This window comes from Anomaloglossus baeobatrachus, chromosome 6, assembly GCF_048569485.1.
Source record: "Anomaloglossus baeobatrachus isolate aAnoBae1 chromosome 6, aAnoBae1.hap1, whole genome shotgun sequence".
NCBI classification, from domain to species: Eukaryota; Metazoa; Chordata; class Amphibia; order Anura; family Aromobatidae; genus Anomaloglossus; species Anomaloglossus baeobatrachus.
In genome coordinates this window covers 66,653,386-66,670,717 of record NC_134358.1, presented here as the reverse complement: position 1 = coordinate 66,670,717, position 17,332 = coordinate 66,653,386, and the positions used below count along the sequence as shown (strand labels likewise).

Sequence of the window (17,332 nt, the reverse complement as noted above, 5' to 3'; positions counted from 1 at the left end):
AATTAACACACTGCACATTTTTGCAGTATCTTTGTTTTGTGTATTTTTGTATTGTTTGTTTTGTGTATGTATAAATATGTCAGAATATAGAAACTAAAAATCAAAAAAGGACTACCATATCAAAACAATATATCATAAATACAGACAATAATCAGATGTAAGTATAAAGTCAAGATAGAAGAAAAAGAAGTCCAGCGCAGTCCTCAGAGTGTGTCTTTAAAATATTCCACGTTTTATTTCAAAAATCCATAAAAAATTCAAATACAAAGCGGTCAGCAGGGAAATTGAGTGCTTACAGAAACCCCATAGAACTACGCGTTTCGACACATAGTCTTACTCATGTTCTCATGTTCATAAAGTCAAGATGAAGGCTAAACTGAGCCCACAATAGTGACCCATGACTCAGCTTTGTAGGGCAAGCAGGGGTTAAATAAATGCAAAAATGCAAAAAGCGGGTTTTGGTGGGGTCAAAAGTTTAAGGGGGGATTAAAAAGGGTGTGGTCGATTTATGAGTGGCGCTTATATATAATTAAGGAGGGAGTGAGGGCTATTGACCGGTAAAGAGGGCACCATAAGGATAGGTCTTGACCATGTTTTAATTGGGGGTAAGTAACAGGAAAGTTTGGAAGTAATCTATGGGGGAGTTTGTTAGGGTCAGTCCATCAAGCAGTGGTGAGGTGGTTCTTAGAGTTGGTGGCAAATTGTGGTGGGGTTTGTACATTGAGTGGATGGTAACCTCCACTTTAAGTTTTGGTTAATTGCATAGCAGATTTTAGAACTCTTCATGGTGGGGTCCCTGGAAGTCAGGATATGGAAAAGGTTTTCCAGCGACAAAGGTGCCCTCAAGCCTGTGGGTTGTGGCTGGTGGTAATGCTGTATATCCTACTTATTATTAGATTGGTTTCCACCAGATTTTGGAGCTCCAAGAATCTCCTTACTTCCAAATTATTTATTATTCTTATGTTTGTTTAATATAGGTCGATTTGGCCAATTAATCCAAAACTGTGGTATGTGTGTTTATTTGGAGAGAACCACCGGTTGAAGAGTGGGAGTGTTAATGGTTTGGGGTGGTAGGGTCAGTTTTAAGAAAAGCCTCTACAATACTGTAGTCACGAGAGCCAAGAGATCATAGTAGATTCAAATTCACAGACATAGCACCACCGAAAGTAAGAGATCAAAAGGCCCACACCATCGCTTCCTTATCCATATCGTCTCCAAGACTTGTCCACTCCCCAAAAAAATGGATGTTTGGGTGTCGTTAAGACTTTCAAAACCTACTGTACTTCACAAGAGTTTTTAGGCCCCTCAATGATTTGGAAATCTGGTGTCCAGGAAGCTTTTTATTCCTGGGAGCCTTGTGGACGTTTCAAATATATGAACACATAATGAACACCGTCAATAAAAACTCAAAAAATGTGGTTGACATTGCATTTTTTAATCGTTTCATCTCACTTGGAATATTTTTGGTATTTTCAGTATATCATGATAAAGTAAAAATTGTCATTAATAACTACAACTCGTCCCACAAAAGACAAGATCTTATTTGGATGTTAAAGAAGAAATGTTATGGCTCATGAGGTGGAGGAAAAAATAAATGGGCAAAAACGAAAAATGGTCAAGAAGGAGTTTGTCTAAAGTCATCAAGTCCCTAAGATTTCATTGAATTTTTCCAAAAAGGGTCGTGACCAAAGCATAAACCATAACTGCACTCATTGAAGAAAAACAAGCAATTAATTGTGGTAGGAAGGATTTTTCTTCCTTCCTTGTGAGTAATATCTCCAGATTTATAAAGTATTTCCTTCCAGTCACATCAGTCATGATTCTTCTCCTTCCGCTAATGCATTTTCCTCCCAGACCTCTAACATGACTGGTAATCTTGCGGTGTATTTGTAAGGCAGGAGAATTAAAAGACGGCATTATTCAAAATGGCAGAAGCCTGAGACGATTTATGAAGGTTCTGAAAATCGAGATTTATGCTATTGTTTGACTTTTATGGAGAGGAATGTGATTAGAGGCTTTTTGCGTGTGATAAATAAATGTTAGGAGATGCATCTTCATCCTCTTTCATTTTTCAGACCACAGCTATTGATACCTATCTGAAAGGTGGATTACTCTCTGGATTTATTTTTCCAATGAATCAAAGGGTTCTGAGAAAAACCTTGATGAAATGCATCTAATTTTTCTTGTTATATTTGTAGCAAATATTCAAATATTATTAAGAACTAATTTAATATTTAGTAAAAAAAAGTTAAAAACAAAAAGGAAAGATAAAATATAAGAGCAGTCTTTTTTTAAAGAGAAAATATTTTTTTAAACTAATTAAAAGCAAAAAATATATACCAGTATATAGAGTAAAAAAAACCAAAAAGATAGAAAGATAAAAGGTAAAGATAATAAAAAGCATACATTTTATATATATATATATATATATATATATATATATATAATGCGTGTGTGTGTGTGTGTATATATATATATATATATATATATATATATAGTTGGTGTGTGTGTATGTATGTGTATATATATATATATATATATATATATATATAAAAATATATATATATATATTGTTTAATTACACTTTCTTTACTTGATTACGTGGTGGAGTTGGTGACTACCAGGGTTCTGCCAGGTACACGGGAACCCCTGTCGAGCGCCGCAGTACACAGGGATAAGAGGAAGTGGAGCAGGGTCACCTTCTGAACTCCCCCTGAGGCTGATCCCTTCACTCCCTAACATCCCTATATGGGTTCTTTCACCCTGTTGCCAATCACGTGCCGATGCCTGTCTTTCCCTGAACTCTGTAATCCATATGTGACGCCCCTGACCCAATCAGGGTGTAATAGGGAACTGCACTCCTTTCTCTTCTGGTGCAGAACTCACCCTCCATGGTTCTGGGATCCTAACCTTTGGTATTGCTTCCATCAGCATTCAAATCCTAACCACACCTCATACCACACTCTGTGAGGCACACCAGTGGGCGGTCTAGATGGAAAAGGGCCACCCACGTAGGTGTCAGATAGTTATATTTTTTAAACTTTTCTTTACATTTTTTAATGATTTTACTAGTCTACCTAAGGGACATTATTACTACACAGTTTGATCAGTGCTGACGAGAGTCGTGCTTCAGCATCGCTCTGAACAGCAGAAATGATGATCTCCTATGAGTGCCGGCACTCTGCCTGCATTCACTGGAAGTGAGTCATGGCAGGGACAGGAATAATCAGTTGAACCCTCACTGCCATGCCAAACCATTGGCGCCCCGTGATCACTTCATGGGGCCGATGACAACAGAGCACATTAGATCGCGCTGTTGTGACGCCCTGGACCAGCCAGGGGTCACAGGTAATGACATCACCACACCCTACACCCCGGTTAGGCACATCTAAGCTAGACCAGAAATCCTTGTTGCCTTCCCCAGGGGCTGATGTCCACACCAGGGGGTGGAGCCAGGCGGTTGGTCTCCACCCACCAAGGAGTTCACAGTCCTGGAGGAGGGAAAACTGGCAGATTAGTGTTGGAGGAGGAAGTGAGAGGAGTTGAGTGGTAGAGGAGCAAGTGTGAGGAGAAAAGTGACAGCAACAGAGCCTGAAGTTGGTCCGGGTGTGTGCCCCGGACAGAGACAGCAAGGTTAGCAGACGGCGGTGACCGTCTGCAGGAGTGGCCTATCGGAGGTGCCGTAAGGACCGTTAACGGGTGGTGGCCCGGCGGTACCGGACCGGTACACAAGGAGAAGCCAGCACCATTGGCAGGGGCCTTTCGGATCCCGGCAAGGCTAGGAGTTGTCATAAATTTGCCAAATCCGTCAGTGAAGGGGACCTCCGGGTTTCCAAACAACTAAGTCCCGATTGAACGCAACAGTCCAACCGTATGAGAGAGACACCGCCACCGCCAAGGCACCAGTTTCTCAGGGCCAGCGCCTGCGGGCAAAGAGGGGCTCCTCCGGCCCATATCCAAGTCGGGGAGCGGGTTACCGGTGGGAACCCATCGCAACCAACAGAAGTACTAGGTGCAGGGAAAGAGACAGTCACCATTAACTACCGGGGAAAAGCAACAGCAGCCGTCCGTGGGAACCGTCTTTCCAGCCATGTGTTTTACCGAGAACTGTGTCACCGTCTCAGGCTGAGTGAGTACCACCGTGCCGTGAGGCACAGCGCTGCCCCCCCGCGACCCTGCACCTCACCAGGCCCCGCACCTGGCCTGTCATCCCTCATCCTCCACCCCATCACTGGGCCCCGGGACAACCAACCCCTACCAACGGAGGGGAGAACTAACAACTCTGCTGCTCCCTGTCACCGCTCCCGGGATCCCCATACAGAGCAGCGGTGGTGTTACCAAAAATCACCACAACCGTGGGTGGCGTCACGGACAATAAATCCCCAAAACCAAACCCCTTTTCACTCACGGGCGAGGAGCGCCGCTCGAGTCCCCGGGATCCGGCCCATCGCTCGAGCCACCGAGCAGCAGAGGCCGCAGCAGCAGCGGCAGCCGGACCCGAGCAGTGGGAGAGCGTAACGTCCCCTCCTCCGCCCGCGACACTGTCAGAGTTTGACAGCGTGATATCTAAAGGGTTAAAAGGCCCCGGTGGATCTGAAATCCACCTGCTTCTGTTAGCTGCACATGTCTGCTGAGGAGATCAGCAGACATATGCGTGGATAATATGGCGATTTTAACAGGCTTGGCACTGTTAAAAATACCTCCAATTATAAATGTTGTTTAGTTCTCCTGATATAGCCATGTCGCTTACCTCATGTGCAGGGCATTTTAGCCTAGGTATCCATGGTTATGTCCACTCATATAGTGACAGGTACTTAGTTGCTTATGGTCGTAACCACGGATACCTCCGGAAATACCCTGCACATGAGGTAAGAGACATGGCTATATCAGGAGAACTACCGTATATTACATTAATAATTGGAGGTATTTGTTGGTGATGACAAGATACTTCCTGTATGATGAAACTAGTCACATGCATTGCTCAGGTGTGATTTTGGTCCATTCTTCCACCCAAACACTCTTCAGAAGTTCTGTGGGGTGGGCTCCTTTGTACAAAAGCCTTTGTTGGTGGTGACCGCTTCAAGACCTGTCTTCTTTAAAACATTTCACAACACTTTCCTGTCTTTGTATAGGTGAATCTATAGGGTGCTAGCTCTGGGTGTGTTGGCTGTTACGACCAGTTGAACCCACTACGTGTACCAGAAAATAGCGCTGAATCTCAACAGCTGCTTCCATTATCCGTTATGTATGGTCACTACATGTCAGTAGTGCTGCAGCCAATTGGTGAGCTCTGAATGGCTTGTACTGTTTATTCGGGCAGAGCAACTGAGCTTACTGATTGTCTGCAGCGCTGTTGACGTAACAGACAATAACAGACACTGAGAATAGCAAGAGAGACTCGTTCATGGAGCCGAGGACATTGAGTAAGGCAAAGTTATTTTTTTTAAAAGAAACTGTACCATGGGCTTTTTGAACCCCCCCAAAAAATCACTTTAACTGGGTTGTCCATCATTATTTAACTGTTGCAAGCAATTGTTATATATAATAACCAGTCATCTCCAACATTACTGACATCATGGCTCCCATCACTGAAAGGTAATGCCAATAGGGCGGCACATGATTGTTGTAGACACCAGTCTTTCCCAGGTCTGTCTCTTTCCCAGGCCTGTCTCTTTCCCAGGCCTGTCTCTTTCCAGGTCTGTCTTTTTCGAGGTCTGTCCATTTCCCAGGTCTGTCTCTTTCCAGGTCTGTCTGTTTCCCAGGTCTGTCTCTTTCCTAAAGCCTGCTTTACACGGTACGACCGATTGTGCGATTTCACAATCGATCGTACCCGCCCCCGTCCTTTTTGCGTCACGGGCAAATCGCTGCCCGTGTCGCACAAAGTTAGTAACCCCCGTCACACATACTTACCTCTCGTGCGACCTCGCTGTGGGCGGCGAACGTCCACTTCCTGGAGTGGGAGGGACGTTCGGCATCACAGCGACGTCACACGGCCGCCGGCCAATAGAAGCGGAGGGGCGGAGATGAGCGGGACGTAAAAATCCCGCCCACCTCCTTCCTTCCACATAGAGCCGGCGGCGGCCGCGGGAGGCAAGTGAGCTGCTCATCGTTCCCATGGTGTCACACGGAGCGGCGTGTGCTACCACGGAAACGATGGTCAACTAAATTAAACGATATTATGAAACCTAGCAAGCAGTACACGACTCACGATTTGTGAGCGATACTGCGTCGCTAGGAGGTGTCACACAGGCCGGCATCGCCAGCGATGCCGGATGTGCGTCACAAAATCCGTGACCCCGACGATCTATCGCACGATAGATTGTCTGGTGTAAAGCAGCCTTAAGTCTGTCTCTTTCCTAAGTCTGTCTCTTTTCCAGGTCTGTCTCTTTCCCCATCTGTCTTTGTCTGTATCTCTCTTTTGCTGCCTGTCACTTTCCCTGTCTGCCTGTCTCTGTCTGTCTCTATCTCTGTGTCTCTTTCCTTGTCTGTTTCTTTCCTTGTCTGTTTCTTTCCTTGTCTGTCTCTTTCCAGGTCTGTCTCTTTCCAGGTCTGTCTCTTTCCAGGTCTGTCTCTTTCCCCGTCTGTCTCTTTCCCCATCTGTCTCTTTCTCTGTCTATTTGTCTGTTTCCCTGTCTGTCTCTCTCTCACTCTGTCTCTTTCCCTGTCTCTGTGCCTGTCTTTTTCCCTGCCTCTCTCTATCTGCCTCTGTCTCTTTGTCTGTCTGTCTCTGTCTATCTCTATCCTTCTCCACCGATATCTTATTACCTCAAACATAAGCTTGTTATACTATGAATATCTTTCGTTCCTAGAGGAACCAATCAGAGCTGCTAATAATAACATGTGGCTTCCAGCTCCATTGACTCTAATGGAGGCAGGATTTTTGGAGAGTAACTGTAAAGCGCAGGATTAAAGTTTTCCAGTCAAAACATAGTCTATGACGTTCCCTGAGTCACAAGAGGCGTCTGTGCAAAATTTCGTGATTGTAAATGCGATGCTGCGGATTCCTTTAGAGGACATACACACACACACACACACACATACGCAGATACACTCAGCTTTATATATTAGATTTTTTATCATTTGCAGTTATATTTTTGGGAAAAATAAGTTATATGACCCCTTTAAATCCAGCTGTCAATATGTGTGACCGGAGCATCTGCAACACTGTTTTGGGTATTTATATATCCTGCGATATAAAATGCAGCTCACAATCTGGTTATGAAACGAAGCCTCCAGCTAAGTGCTTATCCCAAATTACCTAATAAGAGACCTGACCTCCAGCGCAGGTCCATTCCATGTATTTTGGTCATGCTCAATTATTACGCCATATTGGCACAATGTAATCAAATTAATCATATTTCTGGAGACAAGCTTCCAAATTAATATTGTACAATTTGTCAGCAGCCAGATGCTTCCTCTCATCTGCTGGGAAACAGGAGGCTACACATCACCTCTCCCCGGAGAATCCGTACACTTGAAGATAAAATTAACTAGGTAATATTGATGGATCTGCACATAACGATGCACAGGAGAAGGGCACAACTTATACAGAAAAATGCAGGGTCAGAGCATCTTAAAGTTTAAATTACTTTTTTTTATATCAGTAATTATTTGCTGTTGTATAACTCATATCCCACACATGTAATGAGCTGTACTGCCGCTCTCTACCTCTTATATTTGAGCAAGGGATTTGGCTTTCTCCTGCAATCTTAATGGATGGAGTGGAGGTCCAACATATTCATCCCCACTTGTTATGTTCGCGGGGTGAGCACTGTATTAGTGGGTCCACTTGACCAAAGATACTGTTCAATTGCCTGGGGGAGCGCTTCACTACTGCCACTGGAGGTGGCTGCAGGTACACACACTGGTAAGCAGCTGGCAGAGGGCAGCCCTAGGGGATCTTTGCTACCCCGGCAGCTGGTGCCATGGACACAGCACAGTCTTAGGTAGAAATGGCTGCAGCACCAGGCAGCGTAGTGGATCCATCCAGGATGAGTGGATAGATGGGTAGATATGGCAGCAGCGACCGTTGTGGATGCTTGAAGTTGCACATATCATGGTAGCGGCCATGTGGATGGTAGGAGCAGCAGCAGATCAGCAAACTAGCACAGCACTGAAATATAGATAAGTGTCAGCAGCAGTACTCAGCACAATGACAGCAGCACTAAGGTATCTGAGAACTAGCAACGTAACTAACTAATTAAGCAGGCACCTCCCTTAACGGGAAGGTGCCTTAAATACTTGCAACATCTCAGCTGACCTGAGAGGTACATCCAGGTCAGAGTATAATGGACCTTTAAGAAAAGGGACTTGGCCATGCATGCACCCCTTAGACACAACCAGGAAGCCTATGAGGTGTACACAGGTTCCGGGAGACGGCAGCATGGAACGGGGATGGAGAATCCACTGCAGGATGCCTGGGCAGATGAGAGAAGTGACGTTCCTGCTAGGAGAGGGGGGCGGGACAGCGCAGGGACACCGGTATGGGCGGTACACCACTTCATTCAAAACAGGTTTGCAGAGTTCTATTCTCAGGATCCTGGGGGCCCCAGCAAACAGACCATCAGCGATCAGCAAGCTATTCCCTATTCTGAGGATATGAGATAACTTGTTTGTTTGGAGTATTACTAAAAATAATAGATTTGGAAAAGGTTTTACTAAGTAGAGTTTTGCTTGGTGCATCGATGATTTCTTTCTGTATACCCCTACTAACTTTACTGTCCATGGCTTGTCACTAGTAGCCAACCCAAAATTGGGTTACATTACAAGCATTTTCAACCCTTCAACATCCAAGGGACAGTTTTTTTTATTTTTGTAATACCATATATATACTTGCAATCTAAATTGTGCACTTGTAAAGTCTAGCAACTAGGCGTTATTTGTGGAGACAACTGGGAAAAAAAGTGTTAATTTTCCCTGCAGCACCACCGCTGGTGAAAAGAATCATTACATGGTGCCCATTCAAGTCAGTGGGTGTTCTGGGTAACACAGGACAAGATGGGTTCTCCAGAGAGAGACGTTCTTGTTACTGCTCTGACCAAAACATCAAGAGTAGAGATGAGCGGACCTGTTGAAATTCGGTTCCGGGGTTCAGCCGGGCTTTACATAAACTGCAGTTTGGGACCTGGACTTGACCTGAACCCCATTGGAAGTCACTAATTGGGCAGTTCAAGTCTCTGCTCACATGCAGCAGCCATAAACGGATCACTTCCAGGAAAGGGAGAGCGGAGTTTTTATTTTTTTAGTACACATTACATCTGATAATGCTGAATTTACCCTCAGTGACAGCCATTCAGAGACTCCAAGCAGCTCACACTGGGCTGAGCACCGAGTGTACCCGAGCACAGTGATGCTCGAGAGAGTGGTTAGCATACGTAAAGCATCCGAGCTCAAACACTGATTTTGTTTTGTAAAGTCAGTGTTCAGGTCCACTCCTCTCTGATCAAGATCCTTAAAGGGAACCTGTCACCAGATTTGGGGCCTATAAGTTGCGGCCATCACCAGTGAGCTCTTACATACAGCATTTTAACATGCTGTATATAAGAGCCCACGCCGCTGTGTACAACATAAAAAACACTTTATAATACTCACCTAAACAGGCGCTGCGGTGCAGACTGGTCGGATGGGTGTCTCCGTTCTCCGGTACTGGCGCTTCCTTTTTCAGCCATCTTTGTCCTCCTTCTTCTGAAGCCTGGGTGCATGAGCATGACGCGTCCTACGTCATCCACACTAGCCGGAATTGAGGTCCTGCGCAGGCACACTTTGATCTGCCCTGAGCAGGGCAGATCAAAGTACTGTAGTGAGCTTAGGTGAGTGTTATAAAGTGATTTTTATGTTCTACACAGCGGCCTGGGCTCTTATACACAGCATTCTAACATGCTGTATATAAGAGCCCACTGGTGGTGGCCGCAGCTTATAGTCACCAAATTTGGTGAATGCTTCCCTTTAACAAAGGAACAAACCCCCCCCCCCCAATTATGTCACAGTTCTTCTAATAATAAATATAAAAATTGGCCATTAAATTCTTGTCTTCTGCAGTTTTTACATTATTTTTCACATTTGCAGGCTCTAATTTTCAGTTGTCCCTGGGCTACTAGGTGGAGACTAGCTCTATGATGTCTCCCATACACAGTACACAGACATGCGGCAGTCCTGCTCTCCTGTCTCTATGTAGCAGTAAGTATGGAGGACATTGAGCAGTGTAGCTGTGTATCCAGCTCTTGGGTGAAATAAACTCTTACTAGTACTGTCTCTTTTTCACTTCTTTTCACTCTACTTCTTCCTCATAAGTGGAGAAAAAATAATAATTTCTCTGATAAATAAACATTAGAAAGTTTCTTTTATTTGTTTGTATTGTATTTGATTAGTGCTTAGTTTATTAAAAAAAACAGTGGCCATTTCATATTTTTGGTTGTATGACGTTTTCGTCTTTACTCACTGTAATAATGTATTTTACATTTTTATAAGGATCCTAATTAATTAGCAATTTTTTTTCTTTTAACAGGTTGAAAAGAAAGTCCCAGTCGGTGGACATTGCCTCCCCGGGATATAATCTTCTGAGCGATGCGCCACCACAAGCAAGCAAACCGCCACTGGTCAGTAAGACTATCTCTGAAGAGGAGCACAATACTGCAAATACTCAAAAACGCCACCCAAGAAGAGGAGAGTTGAAGAGAGGGTACACCATTGGTGAGTCCAGGGGTGTCATAATTGGGGAAGAACAATGTGGCTCCTCAGGCTCTATTTGGCTTCAGCCTTATGTGATCAAATCTTGAATCAATGAGTCCATGAAAGAATGAAACAGTCTATAAATTAGATCTTTGAAGAAAAATGGATAGAGTCCGAGTATAAACTACCTGGTTGTCACGGCCATTTCTCTGCAGTATAAGACTAGTGACAGATTCAGATTCAGAACTTGAGAGTCATTTCCATTCTGGACTCTCAATGTTAAATGTGTATTCCTTTCCTTTGGCAGTCGTAGGGTTAATGTCAGTAGTCCTTGCCAGCAAGCAGGTTAATTACCATCTCAGGTGTTTCCGGTTTGGGATCACTTCCAGTCCATTTCTATACCCTCTACTACCAGCAGAAGGTGCTGAATATTCTCTTTGCCATTTGGTTGCTGAACCTGGAGGTGGAAGGAGTTGTTCGTGTGGCTGCAGCCTTGGTGGTGACTGCACAATTCTGTTGTACTACTTCCCCCTGTCTGTCTTCCTTCCATGATGTGTTGTTTCAGTGCAGCGGTGGGGCTAGCGACCCTAAACTGCCCACTCCCTAGCCAGGGACTATTGTAGGGTCTTTTCAGGGCTTTAGGTTCCTGCTCGGCAACAGGTTAGGAACCTGTATAGGGACTGGCTAGGAGTGCAGGGTACAGCAACAGGTAAATGGAGGAGGTGCCCATTTTCTTTCTCACTAGTCCTAGGGTCCTCCGTTGTCAAAGTGTCCCTGAAGTACCCTTTGTTTGTCGTGGTATAACCCTGTTGTTGTGTGTTTTGGCTTTGCCGGACCATCCCTAGTATGCGGCATGATATTAGTATCATACAGGCTCTATTAGGCTGCTTTTACACCTCCGGTTTCTGCAATGCGGCACAATCTGGCACTTTGCAGAAAAATCGCAACCGTTCTTTTTGCTGCCGGTTGCGATTTTCCTGCATAGACTTTAATTAGTGCCGCATGGCCTTGCGTTCCATCCGTTTTTTGCCGCATGCGGCAGATTTAGCCGATGCGGCGGCCGAATGGAACGTTGCCTGGCACGTTTTTTCGTGCGGCAAAAAAAAACGCATTGTGCCGCATCCGACCGATGCGGCGCAGTTTTCAATGCATGCCTATGGTGGCCGGATGCGGCGCGATGCGGCAAAAACCGCATCCGGCCGCCGCATGCGGTTTTTGCCACTGCGCATGCTCAGTAGCATGCCGCAAGCGGCAAAAACCGGACGGGCCGCATGGGAAAAACTTATGCAAAGGATGCGGTGTTTTCACCGCATCCGTTGCATAGCTTGCACAGCCGGATTGAGCCGCACAGCTCAAGCCGGATGTGCGAAAGCAGCCTTAGGGTTCTTTGGGGGCATGTCTTTAGGCTGCTTTACATTATTACCCTATTAGCCACGCCCCTTTGGTAAAAACCATAAAAATAAGTGCAAAATCTGACTGTTTTTGACCTGTTGATGGGTCCTATTTAAATGATAATATCAATATATGGTATATTTTAGGCCGTACAGAATGTTTAAGGACTTGGTGACAACATTTACTTGCACGATTATTCTAATGTGATCATCTCACAAAGAGGGTTTGCCCAGTTCTCAAAAGTGTTGGCCTTTTCAAGAACACAAAAGCTGTTGTTGATACTGTTACCAATCTCATCTGCTATATTGTCCATAACAGAGAGGCGGGAGGTAATGCATAGAAAAAATTGTGCAACCTATTTTACTGCAAACATTGTTATCTTTATTCTTGGTTTGGTATATCTCAATATTAATATAATAGTTGTATATCCTGATGATAATGTATCACCCAGGGATAAGGGGGTACTCAGATCCGGGCCAAGGGGTCACTTCTGTAAGTATCACGGTGGCGTGACCCGGTCTGTGATACCAGGCTCCACAGCAAAAAGGGGATTAGGTAAGGGAGATTGTCCGTGACGCCACCCGTGGGTTGCGGTGATGAGATGGTGGCACCGCCGCTGCCGCTGGGGACCGTGCCCAGGACTGATGGTGTGGGGCAGCAAGGTGGGATCCCCTCCACGGGTAGGGGAGTTGTAGACCCGGGGCCCAGCTGGGAGTTTTGGTGGTGGCAGGGATTGCAGGGAGCAGTACACTCACAGTTCGGTTATCCTGGTGCTGGATGAAGCTGGATTGATGTGGAGGGTCAGGAACGCAGATGGAAGAAATACTCAGATTCTTTTGTAAACCAAATTGCTGGTAGCTGGTGCCCACGGATGCTGTGAGGACGGGTCCCACACCCGTGTGTGTAATTCAGGTGTTGTTTTCCTGCCTGCGGTCTGTGTCTGCTCCGTGCACAGGTCCAGACAGGGTCCCAACAGCTGGCACCGGGGGGGCCACTACCCTCTCCCGGTCCACTTCGGGGCCCACAAGCAGCTGGCCTATTCCTCAGGCCCTTACTGCCACTCTCCCTAGCTCCCCACTGGAGCAGCGTCCAGACTTCTCTCCTCCTGCAGACTGACTGAAACTAAACTCTGCTCTCTCCAAGCTCCTCTCTCCCCCTCCCGTTTTCCTGAGGAGGGGGCGAGTGGGGCCTGATTGGTTGGTGTGTATTAGTGTGGGAAACTCCCCAAGGGAGAGTGAGCTCTGCACCATAAAGATGTATGCAGACCTCTGTGACACCCTGGTTTTGCCAGGGCGGCACAATAACACTGCTTAAGGACCTTTGTGACATCACTTCATATGATTAGGTTGTCATTGCAAATGCAATATGACTATATTGGAATAAATTTAGGTTTTTTTTTGTTCAAGAATAAATGTGGATTGTTGTTCATGGAAAAAATAAGGCATCCACTGAAAATAAGCCCTAGACCATCTTTCGGTGCAAAAACAATAATATAAGACCCTACCACAGGTAATATACTTGAAAGATTCCTCCTATCACCTTAAATTCCATCTTTAAATATTTGGTAACTTGAAATGTTACCCATCACGGTGCATCCTTGAAAAAGGAGAACAGTAAGAAGCGCCTGCTCTGGCCGCTGGATAAGCATCCACTGCACGAGAATGTGTAATGACTCTGCCCATTAGCCGAATGTCTGGGGAGCTCGGGTCTGAATGAAGTATGTCTGAGCCCAAGGACTGTGCAGGGAATTAGGTTCTGCTTCTTGAAGTTATTTTGGATATTAATGTTTCAATCCCTCTCTCGAAGCATATGGCAGAACGCTCAATCAGCAGGTGTGATCATTTACAAAGGTTACAAGGCAAATGTCACTCGAATCCTCTGCAAATTGCAAATCTGAAATTCAATAGAGCAACTTTCCGTGCGCAATTTGCATCAAGGAGATAAGAAATATTTTTCATTCTGCTGTTATAATCATGTTTCACCCTATAATGATTATACTTGTCAATTAGGGGTGGACATGTGGAGCTTTATGGTTATATTTTATTTTTTTGTATTTTGTTTTTTATATTCGCTCAGAAAACATATTAAGGACAACCAACAAATAAACAGGAATCAGTCCAAAGAAAAATCAGAGTGTTAATAGGAGATCCGCGCTCGCCAGTAAGAAGGTCCAGACTCCGGTAAAAGAATAATATCTTTATTCTTCCAGTCACCACACTACGCGTTTCGGGGATATGCACTTACCCCTTCATCAGGTCATTTAAACACCTGATGAAGGGGTAGTGCATATCCCCGAAACGCATTGTGTGGTGACTGGAAGAATAAAGATATTATTCTTTTACCGGAGTCTGGACCTTCTTACTGGCGAGCGCGGATCTCCTATTACCACTCTGTTTTGTCTTTGGACTGGATCCTTGTCAGTGGCCGCAGCTACTAGTCTTATGCTTGTCTGTTGGTTGTGTTTCACATAACCACAGGGGTGAGTATCTGACGATTATTTACCCACTGTGTGATTTACGTTAAGACTCTTTGTTCGCTTTTTATTTTTAATAGAATAAACAGGAATGACATAACGATATTGTGATGCTAATCACTACTTACAGATAGTATAGATGGAAGGTTAGTCAGACAAGCCGGGGTCGGGAAACAGGAGGACATGACAGGACACAGGGAGTAAGCAGAACCGCAGTCAAGTCATAGGCCAAGGGTCAGAATTCCAGGAGAGTACATATTAGATTCAGGGAGCAGACAGAGACATGGTCAGGTAACGGTCCGAGATCAGAAGCCAGGAGGTAACGACAAGAACAGGGAGCGGGCATAGAGGACTCAATCAACGGTCTGGGGTCAGAAAACTTAGATCAGAACACAAGCACAAACACAGGCCATGAACACAACTGCAGAACCAGAGAGTACGACTGGCGAGGATCTGGGAGAGCATGCTCAGTAATGAAACAGAGCAATTACCAGGAAGGAAGAACAACCTGTAAGCTAGTGCTGAAAGAAACACAGCAGAGCATCTCCAAATGCAAGATGCTCTGCACGATGGAAACATGTCACTGCCAGCTCTGTAGTTCAGGAAAGCACCGCAAAGCATCACCTGTGTGCAAGATGCACAGATATATATTTTCTTGGAGTATGTTATGTAGAATATGTCTGTGGTCAGCTCCTATCTTCCTTGTACTCCCTGCGGTATCATCTGCCCGCTGCTCCCAACTCATCAGAGGTGACAAGTTTCCTTATAGCAAGTTTATGGAATACAAAGTAAGAAATGATCGCAGAAATGTGACTTAACAGGCAGAAACTTGGCATCTAATAGATCCCAGATGTGCAATAAAATCTTACATCCTTCAAGCCTAACAGCCACTTTTATGTGCTTGGCTCCCTTAGTCCCAATGCTGCACGGCAGGAGTTGTGGTGTTCACCCCATCATCGCGTAGAATAAACAGAATCTTGCTTGGGGATAATATATCTTTTCTTGGTATATTGTGTAGCAGTCATTGGTGACCATATGTAACCATTATCCCGATTTTCAATACTTTTGTAGTGTAGTAGCAGTAATAAGAGTGTAGTATTGATTTCAAGTTTGGTAAAAAAAATAATGCAGATAGGAGCAATATTTATCAAAATCGTACCTGTGATAAAAATTTGGTGCTGCACTTTTGGTACAACCACATCCATGACAGCTTCATGGTTGCAGGCTAGAGATGAGCAAACCCAAACAGTAAAGTTCAATGTGTCTGTGGCGCCCCTGAAACATCAGGGTGCCACAGGGTACTGCATCCTTACCCAGGGTGCAGGGCTCACCCCCCCATGGTTCCAGGTACCCAAGAAACCGATGTCACTCCCATCTGCACCACAAAACCCAATCACCTCACAGCAGACACACTTGGGGGGTTGGACTAACTGTAAATGGGCCAGCCACTTGGGGGGGACTGAGCAGATTGTGAGAGGGAGATAAGGGAGAAAGGAGTAAGCTCCAAAGAGAGAGGAGCTGGGAGAGTGAGCTCCTGGGGAGCTAGGGACACTGGTTGGGTTGCAAGCGGTGATTCGGGTCCAGAGGAGTCGGGGACCGGTAGCAGGCACATTGGACAAGGGTGTGACAGACTTAAGCCTGCTTTACACGGTACGACCGATTGTGCGATTTCACATTCGATCGTACCCGCCCCCGTCCTTTTTGCGTCACGGGCAAATCGCTGCCCGTGTCGCACAAAGTTAGTAAACCCCGTCACACATACTTACCTCTCGTGCGACCTCGCTGTGGGCGGCGAACGTCCACTTCCTGGAGTGGGAGGGACATTCGGCGTCACAGCGACGTCACACGGGCGCCGGCCAATAGAAGCGGAGGGGCGGAGATGAGCGGGACGTAAACATCCCGCCCACCTCCTTCCTTCCACATAGAGCCGGCGGCGGCCGCGGGAGGCAGGTGAGCTGCTCATCGTTCCCGTGGTGTCACACGGAGCGACGTGTGCTACCACGGAAACGATGGTCAACTAAAGTAACCGATATTATGGAACCTAACGAGCAGTACCCGACTCACGATTTGTGAGCCATATTGCGTCGCTAGGAGGTGTCACACAGGCCGGCATCGCCAGCGATGCCGGATGTGCGTCACAAAAACCGTGACCCCGACGATCTATCGCACGATAGATTGCCTGGTGTAAAGCAGCCTTTAGTCTTGGAGGACTGTCGGCACCAGAAGGGCCCAACAGAACTGAGAACTGACCGGTACCGAGCAGGACGGAGTACAGGACCCTAGGTAAGGAGCCGATTCAACGTCCTGGCAATTTACCTGGAAGGGAGAGGATCTTCAAGGACATCCTTACGAGCTCAGAGGTTGAGGGCATCAGCACAAAGAGGGGGACAGGGGTGTTTCCAGACACAGTAACCCACTTAAGTCCCATATGCCAGCCCTCAAGAGCACAGCTACACTACAAATAGTGAGCAGAGCCACCAACAGCTTCAAGCCACGGAGACCACTAATGTACCACAAATTATGCACGGAGGCAGGCTCAGGATCACTAAGTGACATCGGTGGGACCGGGTACTTGAATGGGCTCCCGGCAGTGGCAGCTGTACACATAGACTTTGGTTTACCTGCAGTGTGTGTGGCTCTGTTTTTGTCTGGCTGTATTTGGGTGGAGAGCCGAACTGCTCAGTCAGTAACTTTCAATGAGGTTCAGGTCAAGTCCGGGTACAGAACAGAGTTTAATGTCTGGCTAAACGCACAGAAACAGAACTTCCACGCGTCCTCTCATCTCTATTTCTTATGCAT

At 45.9% G+C, this 17,332-nt stretch overlaps 1 protein-coding gene across 2 annotated transcripts in view; it reads left to right on the top strand.

Annotated features, from left to right (window-relative positions):
• The window catches only part of OXR1 (oxidation resistance 1), a 660,539-nt gene that overhangs the window by 341,847 nt on the left and 301,360 nt on the right, over window positions 1–17,332 (top strand). For both annotated transcript variants that reach the window (XM_075352960.1, XM_075352958.1), the window contains exon 3: window positions 10,505–10,689. In XM_075352960.1, coding sequence (XP_075209075.1) covers window positions 10,505–10,689 — 185 coding nt within the window. The remainder of the gene's footprint in view (window positions 1–10,504; window positions 10,690–17,332) is intronic.